The 22,143-nt window shown below is 42.8% G+C and overlaps 1 protein-coding gene across 1 annotated transcript in view; it reads left to right on the top strand.

Moving 5' to 3' along the window:
* Window positions 1–1,631: 1,631 nt before the first annotated feature.
* Window positions 1,632–22,143, top strand: part of arhgap36 (Rho GTPase activating protein 36) — a 36,529-nt gene continuing 16,017 nt past the window's right edge. The window contains exons 1-2 of the mRNA XM_076092355.1: window positions 1,632–1,953; window positions 20,525–20,681. Of these exons, the coding sequence (XP_075948470.1) occupies window positions 1,942–1,953; window positions 20,525–20,681 (169 nt within the window). The 5' untranslated portion in view covers window positions 1,632–1,941. The remainder of the gene's footprint in view (window positions 1,954–20,524; window positions 20,682–22,143) is intronic.

The raw sequence follows: 22,143 nt of genomic DNA, 5'->3' as shown, positions 1-22,143 counted from the left end.
CAGTATGACTTGCTTTTAGGGTTAAAGGGACAGTGTGCAGGACTTTGTGAACAGGACCTGCTCCCTATGTAGGATGAAGATTTCATTCTAAGCTAACGAAAACCCAACGGTTCTTAGCTTCAGTTGGTTATTCACTAATTAAAACATATGAATACTTGAGTGTGAATGAATACATGAGTATTAACTCGTGAATATTATATTCCATTCCTGCAAATAGACACTGGCCCTTTAAGTAAGAGCTATATTTAAGGCGGGGTCCTCACAAATATGTGTCTGCAAGCCAGAGTATTTGTGTGTGTGTGTGAGGACATAAATCTGATTACACGGTGACATTGTGGGGACTCACATTCTTTGGGGACACAGTGAGGACAATTGCACGTCCCCATAAATAATATTTAATTTTAGGGTGAAAACGTGGTTTAAGGTTAGGTTTAGATTAAGGTCAAGGTTAAGGTGAGGGTAAGTCTCCAGGAAATGAATGTAAGTCAATGAAATGTCCCCGAAAGTCATGAAAGCACACATGTGTGTGTGTGTGTGTGGATTCAGGTGGGCTATCGAGGCTGCTTCTGCAAAGTGTCTCATGTTCCAGCTCTGTAATGACATCCTCTAAGTTAATTGCATCCTTCCTATTCAGACACACACACACACACACACTTTGACTCTCTGTTGTGTCACTAGTTTCTTTTTGGGGCTCTAGGGCCATCTAGTGGATATTTATTGTCAGTGCAACTGTTTGTGGACTGTAGAAAATTAGACAAATTACACATGAAGAAAAAGTCATAAATATAACAAACTGCGATGAAACCAGATTAAAATCTGTGCAGTAATGAAAGATGTAGATGTAGATGAAGACAGCCTTTCTAACATGAAGTACAGCTGTATACATCAGTATTAAAGATGTAACATTATGGAAATTATTTGATGAAATTCGTTAAAGTTTCTGATCTGTAAAAGTAGCTTTAAAGCTGTTTACATATAGATGTTAGTAAAAGTCATGAACTGTGAGCACTTTACAGGTGGTCAACGTGTGGGTGTGTGTGTGTGTGTGTGTGTGTGTGTGTGTGTGTGTGTGTGTAAGAGGTTTAGCAGAGTTATTACAGCTTCATAATAAAATGTCTGAGTTTAATTAAATCTGTCTCTCTCTACACACACACACACACACACACGAACACACACACAGGGGAAGGCTCACTCATCGGGGCAAACTACCAAGCTCCACTCTTCCTGTTTCTGACAGTAGAGTGCACGCCATGTTATCTATGACACACACACACATGCGGCTATAACTCAGGAAGCACTAACAGCAATCTGCAATCAACACCGAGAGACTGAAAGAGTTGAGAAGAGAAATTAACTTTTACCGCCGTTTCTCTAATTACAAGATGTTTCTCAAATTAGAATATTTAGAAAACAAGTAGGAGAAGCAGAAGGAATAAACACCAAAGAAGAAAAAGAAAGAAAACCTGCAAAAGACAAGGAAGGGGTGAAGAGGAACAAAATGGGAAATTAAATTGCAACTGGAAGGAAAAAATACTGAGGAAGTGGAACCAAAACAGAAAAATAGGGAGGGATGAGGGACTGAAGTCACATGGGGGAGGAGGAAGAGGGGAGGGAGGGAGGAGTAACGGCAAGTGCAGGAGAGACGAAGAAGGAGCAGAGAGAGCAGCAACACTAGAAAAGAGGAGAAGAAGCAGAAGGAGGAGGAAAAGTCAGAGAAGAAGAAGGCTTTTGTTTAAACATCCTGATTGTTTGGAGTACCTGAGGGCCGCACACACACACACACACACACACACACACACACACACACACACACACACACACACACACACTCACCTACACACACACACACACACACACTCCTGACTGATGCTCCTGCTGGATGGACCGACACCTACTCCACCTCCAGCTCTGCACATTGAAGACCAACCTCTGTGACCAGACATGAATTACGTGGTGGGTAACATGTGTGTGTGTGTGTGTGTGTGTGTGTGTGTGTGTGTGTGTTTATGTCTCTGCATGTGCTTGTGTGTGTGTGTCGTTTTGCATTTCTTGTTGCTGTGCAACGCCAACATCTCCATTTCTATTATTTCATGTGACATTTGCTCTCAGGCTGTAAAATGAAAACAAAAACAGAATGTCAGCTGTTTTCGTTATTTAAAAAAATATTTTTTGAAAAAGAAAAGTGGCTTTTAGTGACTTTTTAAATCTACCAGTCTCTGAAAATTGAAAGGTCTCTGTTTATCAGTCACATGTGGCTTATCTTTCTTTTATCATCTATGTCTTGCGCCGCCATTAAACTCAACTGGACGCAGTAATCCTGAATTATTCCTATCAATAATTCTCCAGTTTTGCCGTTACACCCCGACACATAATTCCTGTAAAATCAAAAAGCTTCTTCTACTTTGAAATGCAAATGTTTTGAACGTCCCTCTTTTAGATTTGAGGCTCCGCCTCTGTTACTTTAATAGCTGTCGTTAAAATCATCATCATCATAAGTTGTTCCTTTGCTCGCCGCTTATCTGCCCGCCGAACACGTGGCGTCAGATATAAAAGAAACAACCACATGCACAAGTGAGGGGAAACAGTAGCCGTGTTCCCTCTGGTTCCCTGATACTGTGACAGCAGACCAGAGGAAAATATTATGACTTCTTCTGGTCACAAAGACGAAAAAAGAAGGAAGCGGTGAGTGTTTTGTGGTTGCATGGAAACATGGAGTAAATTTCCTGAAGCTTGTAATTCTTCCTCTTTTTCCTCGTCTGTGTCTTTATCCCTCAAGTATGGAAAGGTAACCTGAAACTACAGTAAATTAACATTATTTTAACATTCAATTTAACGAGGAACACATTTATGTTGAAATAACTGCGGTGTTTGATCTACATGCATGCTCCTCTGCTGACAATTCATCTTGATTATTTCTTTCCAGGTTCTAAATAACGGCCTTAAATCTATACTAATTTAAACTGTAGCGCTGCCTGATGATGTAGAAATCCATTTATTGTTTTTATACAGCCTCCTATAAACCTCTCCTCTGTGTATTCCTTTAGAAGATAAATGATTGCAGATACTAAAGTACTTAGTGCAGATTAACGTTATTAATGGCACCACAGCATCAATTTAAAGCTGCATTGATCTCTATTTATATTAACAATAGTTAACATTACTATGTATAATGTAAAAGGTGCTGCTTGTAGAGATGAACTCAAAAATAATTATCAACCTACCTTTAGTTTTACGCAGCGTTTCAGCGTCTTTCAGCTTATTGTTTTGGATTTGCTGCATGTGTCTTTAATGTTTTGGTTGACTCTCACCGTTCTCATATCCTTGTAGTATTAGCAAGTTGTTTTTAGCTAAAAAAGCTCTCAACAAACAACTGTACACTGCCTAAGTTAGCGATTAGCTGGAGCGTTAAGCAGCTAAAGAGACGGATATTTGTTTCCGGAGGTGGTGGAGACCAAAAACAGAGCAAAAAGAGAGTAAATATTGCACCTATACGTTTGCTAGGTGGTCAGAAATACAAATTCAAAGGAATGATAGGGTTGCTTACGGTAATATTATGTCAATGTTGTGCTAACAGCTTGTTGCTTTCTTCTGAAGTGGCTAAAACAGCAACAAACACTCTACACGTTTAAATAGGCTGATAAAGGCAGAGGAAGTTACTTGGTGCTGAAAAGACATTGTGCATGGTGTTGAACTGTAAAGGTTCAGTAGTGACAGCAGTTAGCTAACATTTAAAAGGTTAACTCTTGTTGTTATCGCACCATGTGCTGCTGGTGACACCCTGACACAAACATGTGAAGCATCCGAGAGAGAAAGTGCAACATGAAGTATGAGCGGACTATTGTTCGTAAAGCACAGCTGCTCTGTTTGAAACCTTACAGTGTGCATGTGTGTATATGTGTGTACAGTAAGTGTGTGTACAGTAAGTGTGTGTACAGTAAGTGTGTGTACAGTAAGTGTGTGTTTATGTGTGTACAGTAAGAGTGTGTATATGTGTGTACAGTAAGTGTGTGTATATGTGTGTACAGTAAGTGTGTGTACAGTAAGTGTGTGTATATGTGTGTACAGTAAGTGTGTGTACAGTAAGTGTGTGTACAGTAAGTGTGTGTATATGTGTGTACAGTAAGTGTGTGTACAGTAAGTGTGTGTACAGTAAGTGTGTGTATATGTGTGTACAGTAAGTGTGTGTACAGTAAGTGTGTGTACAGTAAGTGTGTGTATATGTGTGTACAGTAAGTGTGTGTACAGTAAGTGTGTGTACAGTAAGTGTGTGTTTATGTGTGTACAGTAAGAGTGTGTATATGTGTGTACAGTAAGTGTGTGTTTATGTGGGACAACAAAGAGCATCAAGTGCGAGATTGACAGCTCAAGCAGTTCATCGATGTTGCGTCGCCATTTGTGATGTTTGTGCATCTTGTTGAGTTTGATATATTTTATCTTCTGTCTCATACTGAATTCAAGTCATGCATAAAACACATGGAGCAGATCAGTAACACTGAAGGTTGCCAAAACATTTGTCACAGAGTCAGTGTGCAGATCCAGAAGATCCTTTTTTGCTCAACTGCTGTTTTCCCTCAGAGGAGATGTTCTTGTGCTGAATTTCGTGCACATACTTGAATATTTGAAAGATGTGCTGACTTCAATTAATTGAAGATAAGAAGCTAAAATAAAGATAATATTTTACTATCAATCAATCTGCAGAATATTTTCTTGACGACCAGACTAATCACTTAATCTATAACCAGTCTAAAAACAAAAACAGAGAAACCTCGCTACAGCTTCCTAGAGCTGAGACATCATCTAACCTCTGCTTCTTATCACAGTCACACATCTATTGTTTCATATCTCATAACACAAAGACAAGCTGCAGAGCCTGGAGCTGGAACTACAACATGTTTCTCACATTTGCTTAAAATTTATTACATATTGTTTGATAATATATTTTATTTTGCAGTCTGGGTGTTGTGTGAGGTACCAGACTGAAAACACCATCTTTTTATTCATACAATTTCATTCTTTCTCTCTCTCTCTCTCTCTCTCTCTCTCTCTCTCTCTCTCCTTCCTTCCTCTCAGACATCACAGCTGCATCACTTTTCTCTCAAACTATTATTTCTGCATCTGCCCATCTGTCATCTCTTGTTCTGCTCTCACAGAACCTCTCTCTGTCTCTCTCTCTACCGTCACCCTCATCTGTCTCCCCTCATCTGTCTGTTGATTCCTGGACGAGTTCAGAAGCTCCCGGTACGTACTTCTTGGTGGTATTTTTGCGCCATGACTTTGACCTCTGCACCTTATGCAGCGGTTTTTAAGTCGTCGGTGTGTGTGTGTGTGTGTGTGTGTGTGTGTGTGTGTGTGCATGGTAATGGTAATGGTGAGGTAAAAGCTTTAATGAAGGTAAAGGGGGCTTGATTTTGTAGCTATCGGCCTCGTGTGGTTAAAGTTTTGCCGGCAGACTGAAGTTTGAAGAGTGAACTGAACGTTGTCGGTCTCACAACACAAACTGAATGTCATTAAAGGGTCAGCTCAGCCAAATTACTCAAATATATCCATTAACCATTGATGTCATGGTTTGGTTTCATTTGTCCAGGTTTTTAAGAAACATCTGAATCTATGCTTTTTAGCTTTACTGTAGTTGTTGTTGTCGTTGTCTGGATGTTCACCGCTGTTCGTCATTCTTTTCTCTGACTGCTGAATGATTTCCTTTGTGTCGGATCGTTAAAATGAAGCTGAAAAATCTCAAATAAAATGTTCCAAAAAATAATTACACAGAAAAATGTAGCTGACTGGAACTACTTTCCAAAAGAAAATAGTCCCAATTATTAGTATTTTGTTATTGTTTCTGTAAAGATGAGTCGCGGTTTAGTATTCAAGTAAACAACTATGGACTTTAAGGAGTGATTGTTTTGTGAATCGCTGTTTAAAAACGTTTTAAATTGTAACATCTATAATTCCATAACAGCTGAACAGCTGATGAAGAACATGTGATATGAGTGAAAGCTCTAGAACAGCTAAACGGACAGAAAGCTAAGAGTTTTCATGAGGAGATGAAACTTAGTAAGAAAACATGAAAAGTGCATTTATTCATAAGTTACGCCCACTCGGCTGCTGTCCAATCAGTTTAAAACCCACAAGGTGACGCCCCCTCGCATCACGTCATCCAATCAGGTACGCCTGTCGCTACAACTCCCGCCCCTAATCACGCAGGAGCCAATCACCTTTATCAGCACAATTAGCTGCTTTCACCTGCAGACAAACATTCACCACCTGCAACACAAGACGTCAGCTGGAGCTGCTTCTGCTGCTGTCTGTGTTTAAAACTACATGTTAGCTTCACGTGAACATCAAGCCTGTACATCACTAAACGAGTCAATAATTCATGTTCATAAAAACACCTCAGAGATAAGAGAGGAAGCTGAAGTTGAGATGGGTCCTGTCCTTAAATACTGCTCACAGCAGAGCAGCAGTTAGCTGGTAAGGACTTCATTTTGTTCTCTAAATTTGAGAGCAAATGTGATTTTGAAAATGTAGTTAGATCCTGAAATATTGTTTGAATGTTTAGTAAATTAGCTGATTAAATCCATTAACGTCATCGTGACGACTTGATCAATAACTTTTCTTAAAAGAAGGCAAGCAGAGAGCCGGTGGTTTAGGTCTCTGTCCTTCATTTGATGTTCATTTATGTTGCTGGTTTTATTTAAATGTAGTTGTGTGTCGTCACGCCTGAAGAGATTTAACATGTCAGAATAACAAATATAATTTAAGTAAAAGACATGCTGCTGTGTGGTTGCGGGTCGCCTCTAGCTATTGTTGTGCCAAACTCCTGCTGCTCGGGGAGGGAACGCGCAGTGTGTGCATCTACTATTTTCGTGGTCACGACGAACCGTCCACGGCTCAGACGTGTGGGTTTGATTCCCGGCTGCGTTGTTCTAAATCCCCACCGGGTTTTCCATCATTTCACACAGCTGACAGACATCAAATATAGTTCTTCCATTTCAACATGAATCCGTTTTCTCCTCTCTGCACTCTCTGGTGATGCATTCAAGGCTTCCGTGCATCTGGTGTGTGTGTGTGTGTGTGTGGCTGCAGTGGGTGCCGGTGCCTTCAGGGTGTCATCTCCCGTCAGTGGAGTTATATAACCGGCGCACAGTCGGAGCTTCCAGCTGCAGGCTCACAGCCTGAGTTCTGATTGACTGACTGTTCATGAACGTCACTTTCAAATTGATTTATTTAGGTGTCAGTGTTTGTTGAATAGTGTGCATTTATGTTATTCCTCACAGTGAGACTTAAATGACCTTACATCTTTACACTGTAGCTATATTAAGATCATAAGAGCGGAACTGAGATGTGGTGGAGGAGCTTGTTGATCAGTAGCTGAAGATATCACTCTCTGCTCCGGGAAAGCTGGATAACATCTGTGTGGTGTGTGTGTTTTTTTGAATGTGTGCACACATGTGTTTTCATGATGCAGCCGCTCGGATTGACATTCGTAGAGACGTGTGCATGTATTCCTCTGTGTCCTGGGAAGAATTTTAAATGAGTTATGACAGGAAATCCACAGCGTTCCCACTTCTCAACCCTCTCAGTCTTCTTAACTCACTCGTGGAAAAGTGCAAGGTATAAGAGAGGCATTGTCAGTTCAGTGTGGCCACATGTCTCCATCTTTCTGTATTTATTCATGTCAGTGTTTTGGACTTCATGATGGATCTTCTGCAAACGTCAGGAGCTGGATGATTTACTGACTCCTGAGGCTGGAGGATCGTTTTAGACCTTGGCTCACGCGGCAGGCTGTCTCTGACGCTCGCGGACATCCTGACAGTAGTTCAGCCGTGCCGCTTTCAGGGCTTTAGTCTCACGCTTCGCCAGGGGAGCAGTAACGCTGAGATGCATGCTGAGCAAAGAACCTCGGGCTGCAGTTCAATCAAATTTATTTATAGCCCAAAATCACAAATTTGTCTCAGAGGCCTAACTCTAACCTGAGCCAGCTCTAACTATAAACCTGAGCCAGCCCTAACTCTAAACCTGAACCAGCCCTAACTCTAAACCTGAGCCAGCCCTAACTCTAAACCTGAGCCAGCCCTAACTATAAACCTGAGCCAGCCCTAACTCTAAACCTGAGCCAGCCCTAACTATAAACCTGAGCCAGCTCTAACTATAAACCTGAGCCAGCTCTAACTATAAACCTGAGCCAGCTCTAACTATAAACCTGAACCAGCCCTAACTCTAAACCTGAGCCAGCCATAAACCTGAGCCAGCCCTAACTCTAAACCTGAACCAGCCCTAACTATAAACCCGAGCCAGCTCTAACTATAAACCTGAACCAGCCCTAACTATAAACCCGAGCCAGCTCTAACTATAAACCTGAGCCAGCCCTAACTATAAACCTGAACCAGCCCTAACTATAAACCTGAACCAGCTCTAACTCTAAACCTGAGCCAGCCCTAACTATAAACCCGAGCCGGCCCCAACTATAAACCTGAACCAGCCCTAACTCTAAACCTGAGCCAGCCCTAACTCTAAACCCGAGCCGGCCCCAACTATAAACCCGAGCCGGCCCTAACTATAAACCCGAGCCGGCTCTAACTATAAACCTGCGCCGCCTAGTTTGACAGGAGTTCATTAGCAGTGATTGACAGCTGTGTCAGAGACTCATTGGAGAGATTTTGGGAAATTATTGGAACTCACTAACTAAGCACTAGTAAATTCCATAAATTGAAGATATCGCATGACAGTTGGGAGGACAGAGGATTCGTCAGAGACAGCACGGCTCCATCTTCAAAGCCCTGGTTGGCATTTTCCACATTTCCTGTCTTGTCCCTGTAGAGGAATCCACCACCGCCCCGAAATGGTGCCCGAGTCCCAACACGGCTTTCAACCGAAGATGGATGGTCGCGTCCGGTGGTTGGCAGGGTCAGAGCTGTCACCTTTTATCTTTTTGACTTCAGCAGAATCAATAGCAACGTACGATGTGTAAAGGTGCTTTTAGAAGGTGTCCTCTTGTGGAATATTGACTGTTGTCTCTGAGAAGGACATAAACATCCGGCTCTGCGATATCTGTCCAGAAACTGTGGACGAAAAAAGGCGTTGTTACAATTACAGTAACGCTTATTAAATGTGACTTACCCTGTTGGAAAAACACAATAAATAAACCCCCCCCACACATGCACACTTCTCCTCTGGTTCACATCACTGTAGCAACAAATATAACCGACTCTGCAAAGCTCTCTGGATCAAAGGGGGTAACAACATGAACGCCTCGTATGAACTTAAAGAGAGTCAATGCTGTCTGACAGGAATAAAACGTATCTCTGTATGCCGTCATGCTACAGCGCTTCTTCTCCACAACGACAAACGTGTGATCGCACAGCCACGAAAAAAGCAGATAGCGATTAGATCACATGTCTCTGTGTCCTCCGTCCTCCGGGAGAGGAAGAACAAACGAACCTGCAGCTGGTTTTTCTTTGACGTTACATGATTCCAGTTTGTCCTCCACAGCGGTGGCTGTTTGTCCTGATCTCCTTCAGTGTGTTTGTTCTCAATAATCATCCTGAAGTGGGACAGACGATCCTTCCTGGAATCAGATTTTAATATTAATACAAAGAAACCAGCGTTGATTGTCTGTAAAATACAAAGTTAACGTAGAGTGCATTGTTGTATATTCTATGTATTTCAGAAAGTAGATTTTGACATATTTTGCAACAAATACTCTCAGAGCAGGACTGAGATGAGCTTGACGCATGCATTATTATGTTGAATTGAAACAGCAGTACAACGATATGAATACTGAAGAAGTGCTTTGAAGTATTTTTTACCCCATATTCCCCAAAGTGTTCTTCAAAATAAGATCATCTCTTTGTTCTATTGAATTTGCGGACTGGATTTTAGGAATAAGGACCTTCAGGAGACGAGATAACGACGTGTCTTTTAAAATGCAGGAGGTAGAAAACATGAAACCCTCTTTTGTGTTCTGGGTAATTTTGTCGACATGAGTTCTTTTACATATTCTTTGTTCTCTTTCGTCTCTCTTCTGGGATCATATTAACTCCTGAACATGTACTGAGGTAGGAAACGGGAAGATAAGAGCAAGTGATCAAAGAAACGGGAAGAAAGTATTGGACGGAAGGACACGAACCTGTTGTCCTTTTGGAAACAGTTGTCTTTAGGAACGTCAATATCGTGCTGAGATATCTCTATCACTACTCCATCGATTGCCTAGAAATGTTGTACAGACATTCGTGGTTCCCCTAAAGGCGTTGGTGATCCCTTAACTCTTCATGAAGCACAGAGTATAAGAGAGGATATTTTTGAGGAGGGTGGAAGCTATCAGACGGTGATGATGGTGGTGATGATGATGGGTGTGGATGTGAACGTCCTGTTTAGAGAAGAGGGAGGGAGAGAGACGGACGGAGAGAACAACCTGTTATCAATATCCTCGCTGGAATCTTGTTTCCTCTGTCGGCGTGGGCATTTCCGCTTCTCCTTTTCCAAACAAATGAGAGAGAGAGAGAGAGAGAGAGAGAGAGAGAGAGAGAGAGAGAGAGAGAGAGAGAGAGAGAGAGAGAGAGAGAGAGAGAGAGAGAGAGAGAGAGAGAGAGAGAGAGAGAGAGAGAGAGAGAGAGAGAGAGAGAGAGAGAGAGAGAGAGAGAGACCAGTGGATGATGGGATGGTTGTAAAATTAAACTTGGGGATATTTTAATGGGAGAGGAGGAGAGAAACCAGAGACATGAGAAGATCTGCAGGAAGAGAGGTGACAAATGTAGAAAGAAAGAATGTAATGCAGATCATCCAGTATTTGTATATTGTGGGATTAATAATAAAGTGCAGTGAAAATATTCCACAATATATCTTTATTCAATTTGTGGTTTATTCCAGACTGGTCTTGGTTGCTCTTTTGCATATTTAGTGCCACGTTGGATTCCATTTTTTGTAGTTTCCATAGCGGAGTGCTTTTCTTTTGAGTTGCATTATTAGCACTAAACCTAACACCTACCTGGAGGCTGTTTCCTACAAAATGACTAAACTGGATTCTTTTCTGTCTTCAGGGAAACATCTTTTCTCTCAGATTACAGTCACGGTTTTAAACACTTGGTTAATGTTTTAAATTGAAACATTTCACGCAACAAAATGACTTATGTTCAGGCAGCAAAGGTACTTAGGTTAGGTCTAGTTACACATCATGGTTTGGTTGAACATAAGTATGTTTGTTACAATATTGAAGTTATTAATGATGTCTGATTGTTTCTAATAGTATCAGAGGTCATTGATCTGTCTGTTCCTTCCCTACTTCATGGTAAAGTCATCTGATGTTGGCTCCCGCCGGTAGCTCCTTATCTCGTAGCCTCTTTATGCTCCTGACTATCAGCTGATGAAGAAGGACTCTGTGACCTGCCCACGAGTGAGTAATAATCCTCGTCTTCAAGTTAAGTGTTAAATGAATTACAGGAAATCAGATATTGATTGTGCACTTTGAGCCCAAGATCTCTTTTTATTAGCCAAATAAACGATCACTCGGCGAGACACGAGTTGCCGAAGATGAAGCCGATCCAGATAACAAGAGAGTCAACAAAGCACCGGCTCTTCGTTTGCACAGCAAGTGAGTTTGTGTACGAGCGTGATCGTGCATTAATGTAGGCCTATTGGCTGGATGCTCGGTCACGTAGCAGCGTGAGAAAGGTCCTCCGGGTAACTTTATAGCCCCGTTGCGCTGCAGCCCCAGGTGTGTTCTGCTGCTATAGATGGATAACTGTGTGAGTGTGTGCGCAACAATAACGTCAAGCCCGGAGCTGAGAACTTAAACGTCTGTTTTCTCCGCGTGTTGCTGCATCTACTGCTGCTTTAAGCAGCTTGTAGGTCAGTCAGTTTACAGCAGTTATCAGCTGAGGTTAGCAGTAAACGAGTCGTGACTACTCTGTGCTCTTTGGTTTATAATTGACTATTTCCTCACTTCAAAAAGGGATTGCAAAGCATAACAGTCCTCTTATCTTTTGCCGAAGTCTGTACTCCAATTTTACATTCCTACTTCTCTCTAATAATCTAAAAGCCAAATGTTTCTATCGTTAGCGACAATGAGCTTTTTCACCCAAATACAGACTCTCATCATACACACGGTGAACACTAACCTCACACTCGTGTTTCTTATCTATTCATCACTTTTCACAACATGTCTGTGCGGGACTCACTGTGCTGAACGTTAAAGTAGAGGACAAACAGGAAATGTGATCCACAGGGACCACATTTAAACATGCTGGAACCAGACCAGGAACCAGACCAGGAACCAGACCAGGAACCTTTGTACTTGTTACTGTACTACAGCTCAGAGGTACATATTGTACTTTTTACTGTACTACAGCTCAGAGGTACATATTGTACTTGTTACTGTACTACAGCTCAGAGGTACACATTGTACTTATTACTGTACTACAGCTCAGAGGTACACATTGTACTTGTTACTGTACTACAGCTCAGAGGTACACATTGTACTTTTTACAAAATTTGAACTTGAAAACTAAGACAAATAACTAACTTTGAATGAATGTCATTTAGTCCTGTAGTTGTACATTTAGACTGTAGGTGGCGGTGTAGTCAATGAAGCGCTGTCCTGACATGGATATCCTGGTTCAACACTGAGTGTGTGCGTGAGAGTGTGTGTGTGTGTGTGTGTGTGTGTGAGAGAGAGAGAGAGATGGCTGTTGATCATCCATCCTGTTTTTAAGCGTACAGTCCGAGTCAGCACACAGAGTTTGAGGACATGAGACACACAGACATCTAATGTCACTTTTGACCTGGAAATGTATGGCGGCGTTAAAGGAAGTGAGGATCAAAGATGATGTGGAGAAGCCGGAAGACACACACACACACACACACACACACACACACACACACACACACAACGACCGGCGTGTGATATCCATGAGATCTATGGAAAAGGACAGGCCACAGGGTCAAAGGTGAAGACTGTTTCTACTGTAATAAGCACATTTCTACCTCATGCAACAGCGAGATGAGCCACTCGTTGGTCATTTTGTGTCTCTTCATGTCTTTGTTGGTCATTTTGTATCTTTTCTTAGTCATTTGTGTCTCTTTGTAGTTACTTTGTATCTTTTGGGGGTTTTTTTGTAACATTTTCAGTCTTTTTGTTGTCTCTTTGTACTCTTTTTGTATCTCTTGTTAGTCACTTTGTGTCTCTTTCTGGTCTTTTTGTGTCTTGTTTCTGGTGTTTTCGTGTCTCTGTGACCGGTACGTGCCCGTGAAGTGACATGTTCCAGGCGAAGGACACAGGTCACCCCTGACACTGTGGGTCTGTAACCCTGTACCCGTTAGCCCCGTTCAGTCATCCATTCATGACACTGATGCACATCCAGGCTGCAGTAAAGATCTTAACTTGATGTAGTGATGACAGAAGTTAAAATTAGTTTTACAACCTAGACAGAGATAGAGTATCTGATCCCAGCACAGCCATAACCTGAAAACATTCTGACGTTCACACAATATGCTGCTGTGATGGATTGTAGAATGGAAGGTAATGCAACAACAGGCAGTGATGTTACTCTGTGTCACTGAGTCATGTTTATCTGTCTGCCAGATGTATGTCCTCATTCGGTTTGTGCACCTTTATTTGCACTCTTTATGTCGTAAATAAGCTGATTATTTCTGTATCTGAGTGATATGGCAGACATCATTTGGGTTCACGAGTTATTTTATTGAACTTTTCTTTTCTTTTCTAACAGCGTATTATTGGAAAAGGAGGAATGTCATCGCTTGGATTCTGCAAACAGATGTTTTCAGAGATTCATGACGAGAAATCCAGTTAATTTAATTGGACGTGGGAGTTGCGAGTCAGAAGCGCCTTTTAAAGGAATATTTACATGATAGATGTACAGACTAGAGAGGAAATGCTCCTCCTCCTCCTCCTCCTCCTCCTCCTCCTCCTCCTCTCTTCTCCAGTTAAACATCTTCTTTTCCCTCACGGTCTTGTGTTTCCTCGTCTCGTCTGAACACTCCTGTCCGTCCTTTTTATAGAGCTTTTAATCACGTTGTTTTAATCCTCCAGCACTCACATTCCCTCCTTCCCTCCCTCCCTCCCTCTCTTTAGCTCTTTCTCTTCCTTTCCTTTTTATCAATTTTTTTCTACTTCCTTATGTCTCACTTCTATCTACTTTTCTCCCCCCCTCCTTCCACTCTTTACCTGCATTTCTTTCCTTTTTAAGCTTCCTTCCTTCCCCTCCTAACCCCCTTTCTCTCACCTTACCTCCTTTTCCCATCTCTACCTATACTTTACCTTTTCATCTCCTTCTTTCCTAACCCCTATCTTGTCATCCTACACCGCTGTCCCTTGTGTCTACTCTCCTTTCCTTACTCCCTCTTTTACCTCTTATATCTCCCTTGTTTCCTTCATCCTTCTTTCCTTCCTTCCTTCTCTACTTACCTGCCTCCCTTTTCTTTCTCTCTTTTATCTCTTTCTGTCCCATCTTTTATGTTTTTATGCTACCCTTATCTTCTTACTTCCTACCTCCTTATCGCCCATTTTAACTCCTCTTCTTGCTCTCCTCCTTTCCTTCCCTACCTCCTAATTCTTCCCTTCTTGTCCTCTATTTTCCCTTCTGATCTCCCTTACCCCCTTATCTCCCTCCTTAATTCATTCTCCTGCTCCTTTCTCCTCCCCTCTCTGTTGTGTTTACGTTCTCAGCTCCTGGAAGTCAAGTCTAAGCGCCGCTCCTCCTCCTCACTTAATCGAACTCACTTCTCAGCCCTCCCTCCCTCCCTCTCCCTAACTCCCTCCCTAACTCCCTCCCCCTCTCTCCCTAACTCCCTCCCTCTCTTGCTACTTTGACTCAGAGCTGCTGGTCGACTCATCCAGCTCAGTGCTCAGAGATGCATTTGAGTGTCTGAACAAAGTCTGGATAAACGGGGCTCAGAAATCTGCAGGGATCGATTACGAGGGATTTTAATTGAGACAAAGTGACACAATACAGGTACAGTGTGTGTGTGTGTGTGTGTGTGTGTGTGTGTGTGTGTGTGTGTGTGTGTGTATAGCAGAGAATACTTTAGTGTTTTATGGTGCTAAATCTCCTTTGATTTAAAGCCTTTTTGGGATACTTTTGAGTCAAAAGAAATATTTTATAATGTAAAAATCGTATTTTAAGTATTCTTCTCGCAGCAGTAGATGCATTTTAAAGCGCTTGTTGGCTAAAGTTAAGCAGGTGCACAACTTTGTAAACACCATAAACTCAGTTGTTCTAGTAAACCAGGTTAATTAATTAATTAGCTTCTGATAAATCCTGCATCTCGTATCAAAGAGTAGACCTGTATATCTGCTGCAGAAAAAACAATCAATATAAGTTCTTCAAATTTTTATTTTAATCTTAAAATGTTTTCATTATGCGGCGTACATTGAAATGCATCTCACACACACACACACACACACACACACACACACACACACACGCTGCACTTGCACATACATAAACATTATCCCACTAATCCACTTCTGTTAGTATTCGTCCACAGACCTGACGTCGAATTCCAGACGGCAGAGAGCCTGTGTGTGTGTGTGTGTGTGTGTGTGCGTGTGTGTGTGTGTGTGTGTGTTTCTGTGTGTGTGTGTGTGTGTTTCTGTGCGTGTGTGTAACATGCCAGTTTAGTCATGGACTGACACAGAAGGGCTGCTGTGTCGACAGAAGACCTGTTTCTTTAAGACTTTAGTGCTGCCAAGGGGCCTATTAGTGCCTCCCGTCTGTTTACTTACTTACTTACTTACATGTGTGTGTGTGTGTGTGTGTGTGTGTGTGTGTGTGCTTGTCAGTGCTGGCGTAAATGAGTAAGCACCTTTTGCATACTAATGCCTGCGCGGTGATGTTTTCTCTGCGAGCCTCCTAATGAGACCTGATGACTCTGATGAAGACACGACGTGTAGCTGATGTTCCTTCGTTAGAGATCATGGAGCCAAAACACAAATGAGAACATTTTGAAGATGAAATACTGAAAGAAACGCTTTTGTTCTGGTGTAAGAAAAAGAAAAACCTTTAAGTGAATACATCTTGAACTGGAAAAGTCTTTCTCGGGCCATGTTTCTGTGATAAATCATTACGTACAGTTTTACTTATGCATTATTCATTTGTACTCTACTCCACTTTGCTTATTTCCCCCAAAATCACACGAGACCTGAAAGCTCCCGAGGACCTTCAGTAATGATGAGGAGGAATAAAAAAGGAAGCAGGTCACAGTTTCTGCACCGCTGATCGATTTTAAGTATAATGCAGAGCTGGCAGAAAGAGACGACTTATTGTACATCACAGATGAAGCAGCAAAGACCTTCAGGGCCACCAGAGGAGACGTAGGGAACTGAATCATGGTACTACAGTGAAACACATGAAAAAGTTCATTTATTTTGTTAACGGCAACAGTTTTAAGTTTTCCAGTAATTTGAGATAAAGAAAACACTTCACCGCCTCCTGCTGATGAACGAGAACGAGCCGGCGTATTGATCTCTGTCTCTTTGAGCTGTTGTTTTGAGGTGAGGTCGGGATGAAAGGCCGAGGTTAATGATGGAAAGCACACCGACACGCGAACAGGAGCACCCATGGGAGAGACGGCCGTGCACCATCACATTAACAGCAGAAGAAGAATAAACAGAGAGAAGGGAAAGAAGAGGGAGAACAGAGAGGGGTTTAAAAACGATGATAAAGAGAATGAGGTCTGGTGTGTGCAGAGAAAAAGGTAAAAAAAAAGAAAGTGAAGCATCTGTTAGCTATCAGAGCACATTTCTTTTACTTTATCGCTTCATCAGACGAGGGGTACAAACACACAGACACACACACACACACACACACACACACACACAATGTGTGTAAACACACATTTTTGTATTCCATAATTTGCTTTATTAAGCAGCAGGTATATGGACGTATATGGACGTTTAGCAGGTGCTTCTTCGTACGGTGTGTCCCTGATTGGAGATCTACTCCTCCTGGCAAAAGTCTTTGTCCTGCTTTGATCCCAGAGTTGAACTGCTTCTTGTGTTCACTATAATTTTAACAAATGTTATTCATATATTTGAACGGCGTGGCGGTTCCTCCGTCCAGATCTTATCTCTTTTTGTTCCGAGAAAGAATGTCTCGGACCGGTGTAACATCTGGAAATTGTGAAAGAGCGATTGGTTTCTTAGCTCAAAAGGTCTAAACGGAGTCAAAGTACGCACAATGATGACGGCAGATTTACCGCTCGCACTCTTTGGTAATGTAGAAACAATAGATCTTTGATTTCAGACCGAAATAGAGCCGACTTCTCTTTAGTTCTCTTCTGCTGTGGTTCACCTCACTTCTATCTTCCTGTCTGTGGTCTGGTTTGAATCGTTTCCCTTCCCGGATCGAGTCGGTTCTTTACCCCAATTGTTAAATCTACATTGTAGATCTCTGGCAAGATGGCCGCCAACTTTGTATGACCTTTCCCAATGTGGCCAAAACCTCAAACACGTCTTTGTTTTCTTGTCTGTCTTTGAGTTTTACCTTCAGGACGACTTTTCTTTCATATTAATCAACACCTCATGTTTATGCTGCCGCAAACCACTTGATCGCGTTTCACATTTGCGATTACGTCAAAAACAAATGTAGTCCACGGAAAAAACGTTCGCGTTACCCTCGAAGCGTAATTCGCGATGCAGTTTTGAGGCAAATGTGCGCTGACAAATGTTTAGTTTTGTTAGACGTGCACATCTGTGTCCGTGAGTCACGGCACTTACCCTAAATGTCACTTCTTCCCCGTGACATTTCAGACGGTAAACCAACATTCCTCATAGCATCGTTCTCCACCGAGCCACGTCTGCTTTGAGACGTTGTACGTCGCCCGGCCTCACCAGCCTCCGCGGGCAACTTTCATCCACTTTCACCGCAGTCGACCGGTCTGGTTACGCAACTTACTCCAATCCCGCTGTGGTGGGCTGAGGTCCGGCTCGATTACAGACGTCGAACACATGTGGAAGTGTACGTATGTGCACATACAGAGGGAGGCAGTCTCTGCAAATAGCTGTGAAAGGTCACCGTGTTTCTGTAACAGCTAAGATGAGGCTTGAGGCCGAGTGTTTGTACAAAGGCACACGTGTACGTATGTACGGCTCGTCATCTAACGGGAAGTTAGAAGCTTCGACAAAGTTCTTTCAATCCTTTAAAGAGACACTATATCTTTTAAAGAGGAAATATTACAGTTGATTGAATCCTAATGACTTTAGAGATCCAATGACTTCATGTAAGTCTCGCATTTGTTCGATACTTAGTTTAATTAGCAAATACCGTTCATTACGGACGTAATGAACGCATTCAAAGAAATGTGAAGAGAAAACAGAAGGAAGGAAGGAAGGAAGGGAAGAGGAAAGGAACAGGGAGAAAAGGAAGGAAAAGAGATGGGAAGGGATGAGGGAAAGGGAGAAGAGAGGAAAAGAAAAGGGAGGAAAGAAGGAAATGAACGAAGGAGGGGGAAGGAAGGAAATAAATGAGGAAGGAAGGAAGGAGGGAGGGAGGGAAGGGACAAAAGTAAAGAAAAGAAGGAAGGAAGGAATGGAAAAGATGAAGGATGGCGGGGATTAAAAGAAAAGAGAACAAAGGAAGGAAGGAAGTGAAAAGAAAAAGACGGACAACATAAGGAAGGAGGGAGGGGGGAAGGAAGGAAGGAAGTAAAAGAGGAAGGAGGGAAGGGATAAAATGAAAGAAAAGAAGGAAGGAAGAAAACGAGAAGGAAGGAAGGAAACCGAAAGGAATGGAAAAGGGAAGGAAGGGATGAAAAGAAAAGTGGAGGGAAGAGATAAAAAGATGGAAGGAAGGATGCTGAATGGTAAAGGGAGGGAAGTAAAAGGTCAAGGACGAAGGGGATAAAAAGAAAAGAGAACAAAGGTGAGAAGGAAGTGAAAAGAAGAAGGAAGAGAAAAGAGAGCGTCCCTCTGGTTTTCACTGCGTTGATTGATTTCCATGCTTTTGTGTGAAATTCCTGAGACTCTTCCTCGTTTCTCGATGGGTTCGCGCACACGCACACTCACACGCACACTCACACGCACATGCACACGCACACTCACACTCACACGCACATGCACAGGCACACGCACACTCACACGCACATGTACATGCACATGCACATGCACACGCACACTCACACTCACACGCACATGCACAGGCACACGCACACTCACACGCACATGCACATGCACAGGCACACGCACATGCACAGGCTCTTCCTCCGTCTCTCGAACCCTCTCGTTGGGTCTCTCTGACTCCTCTTCACCCCGTCCTGTTACCTCGAAGCCTCTCGCTGGGTCTCTTTGACTCCTCTTCGCTCCGTCCTGTTACCTCGAAGCCTCTCGTTGGGTCTCTTTGACTCCTCTTCACCCCGTCCTGTTACCTCGAAGCCTCTCGTTGGGTCTCTTTGACTCCTCTTCACCCCGTCCTGTTACCTCGAAGCCTCTCGTTGGGTCTCTTTGACTCCTCTTCACTCCGTCCTGTTACCTCGAAGCCTCTCGTTGGGTCTCTCTGACTCCTCTTCACCCTGTCCTGTTACCTCGAAGCCTCTCGTTGGGTCTCTTTGACTCCTCTTCACTCCGTCCTGTTACCTCGAAGCCTCTCGTTGGGTCTCTCTGACTCCTCTTCACTCCGTCCTGTTACCTCGAAGCATTGAAGTTTTGTACTTGCAGCACTGATGGGAGACGGTCTGGGTCCGTTGGAAGGATCAGACTTATTCTTTGTAGCAGAACAAATAAATCCTAAACTATAACTTTAGAAGTTGAAACAGAATTAGAAGCTGGGTCATGTTTGAATCCGGCTCAGCTCCAACACGTCTAGTCTCCCAAACATTACGAGCTGGAGCTCAGCCAGTCCAAGCATCTCCACCGTTCAGATAAAAGTCTCCACTCAGAACAAAGTATTTCTTTATTAATAGAAGCCACTAAAGAAAGAATCCGATTCGGACCGCAGACGAAGAGACGTTCCTCTCGGGACTATTTGAGAATGTTTTCCTGGACTAACTGTTCTTTTCTATTCATGTGTGTTGTGTGTTGCGTGGCAGCGTTTTAGTCGACCCCGGAGCCCGGCAGTCAAACAATGGAGCATGGGAGTGTGTGAGCTTCATCCCTGAGCTTTTGACCAAATCCCACTGCCTTCTTCGGCTTGATGAAAAATAGATACGCAACTATGAACTGATGTTTAGAAACAAATCAAGAGCAGTATGATTAAAAATATAATAACTGCATTATCACCTTTTTAAATAGGAAAGTTGTGGCTGTAGAGACTTAGATTAGCGTTCAGAGCACTGAAATCTGAAGGATAACAGACAAAGATGGGTAAGCTAAAAATAAACCGATTGTAATAATAACAATAGATTAAATCAGGGACATCAACTCTGACTACAACGTGGTGACTCTGATGTTTTATCTACGAGTACTTGGTGGTCGGTTGATAACATTTAGAGATTTCCACTTCATCCTTAAAGCTTTTGGGTTTTTTGGTTACTTGTGGACCATTTTGATAATCGTCTCTCTCTCTCGTCTCTGCAGGGCGACCACACGTGGGCGACCATGTTGGGTCAGAGTGTGCGGTTGCAGCCGGTGCCCATCCAGAGCCTGTCGGAGCTGGAGCGGGCCAGGCTACAGGAGGTGGCCCTGTACCACCTGGAGGAGAGGGACCTGGACTTCAAGATCAGCATCCCGAGAGGTACCAAAAAATGTTTTCACAGGTTGTGAATACAATCTTAGCAAACACAGGCATGTCTCAAGACTTTCACATCGTGTCGGAATGAATTCAGGTCAACCTTAAAAGGTCAAGAGGTGAAGATGAGAACCTGCTTTGCTTGATTGATTGATATCAGATCAGATGATGTTGTTTTTCTGATGAGGAGAGTTTAAAAAAGGCTCCTTGATGTCGTCTCTCTGCCTCCTGTGGACACAAGAATAATCTCAAGAGGAGCTGCAGCCAAAAACCAGTTATTTCTTCCAGCCGAGCTTGTTGAAGACATTTTTTATTGCTTATTTTTCAGTTAGCTAAAAGCGAGGGACCACACAAGAAGACTTTAGTCTCCAAAAGGAAGTGGAAAGAGTGAGTGTCACATGTTTAATCTTCAATTTGTTGCAGATTACAATCACTGCATTTCACAATGAGCTCAAACTTCAGCATCACTTTGAATTTCTCCAGATTTCTGTCATGAAAATGTTTCTCTTACTTTTCAATATCTAGTTTCTTTCCTTTTGTTCCAGATTTATTTTCTCTCTAAAGTCTCTCGAGGCAACATCACGTTATTGCAAAGTACCCGAAGCAATAAGCTTAACGAGCGCTGCTGCTCAGGAATGTCTTTTTGCCTTAGCTTTCTCCTCTTAAGATACTTACTGGCTGATATTGGTGAAGGTTGGATATTTGTTGGATTAGGGAGGATATTTAATAAAACAAACAGATACGTCCTGGGTCTCCAGCAGCTGCTCCTGGAGGAGGAGGAGGAGACGCTGCTGCTGCTGCTGGGAGCTGAGCTCTTCTCCTCCCTCCGGAGCTCCGACTGCAGGTCCAAGGCTGCAGAGAAGCCGGACCTGGGTCTGTCCACGGTGGACCGGTCTCTGCTGGAGGATCTGGGTCTGTCCACGGTGGACCAGTCTCTGCTGGAGGATCTGGGTCTGTCCACAGTGGACCGGTCTCTGCTGGAGTCTGAGCTGAAGGAGTTTCTGGTGAACCTGCATGAGTTCATCTGGTTTCACCAGAAACTGAGATTTTCTTTTAATCTGGTGTTTGTTGGGATGGAGAGATGGCTGAGGTCGGGAGGATCACAAGAAGCGTCTGATAGTAGAAGTGTTGTGTTGTTGTTGTGTGCGGTCTGACCGTACAGCCGTTCTCCTGAGAGACAGTAAGCTGCTGTTCTCAGACTCCACTGTTCTCTCTCAGTTATTAACCTTTGACCACGCTGCTGAATTCAGGCCCAGTCGAACAGTGAAGCTCATTGACATTTATGTTTGTGAGCTTTGCAGTCTTCTTCTCCTCTTCCTCTTGCTGCACTTCTTAGTACATTACTTAGTACACAATTGTTACCTTTGCTCCTTCAGTATGTTTATCTTCCCGATGCATTAATACCTTTTAATAATCCGATTAGATTGTTCTGTCATATTTAATACTCTAATAATACTGGCTTCTTAAT

Source organism: Anarhichas minor, unplaced genomic scaffold, assembly GCF_050575085.1.
Source record: "Anarhichas minor isolate MPS153535 unplaced genomic scaffold, ASM5057508v1 ptg000016l, whole genome shotgun sequence".
NCBI lineage: Eukaryota > Metazoa > Chordata > Actinopteri > Perciformes > Anarhichadidae > Anarhichas > Anarhichas minor.
This window is presented reverse-complemented; position numbering and strand designations above follow the sequence as displayed.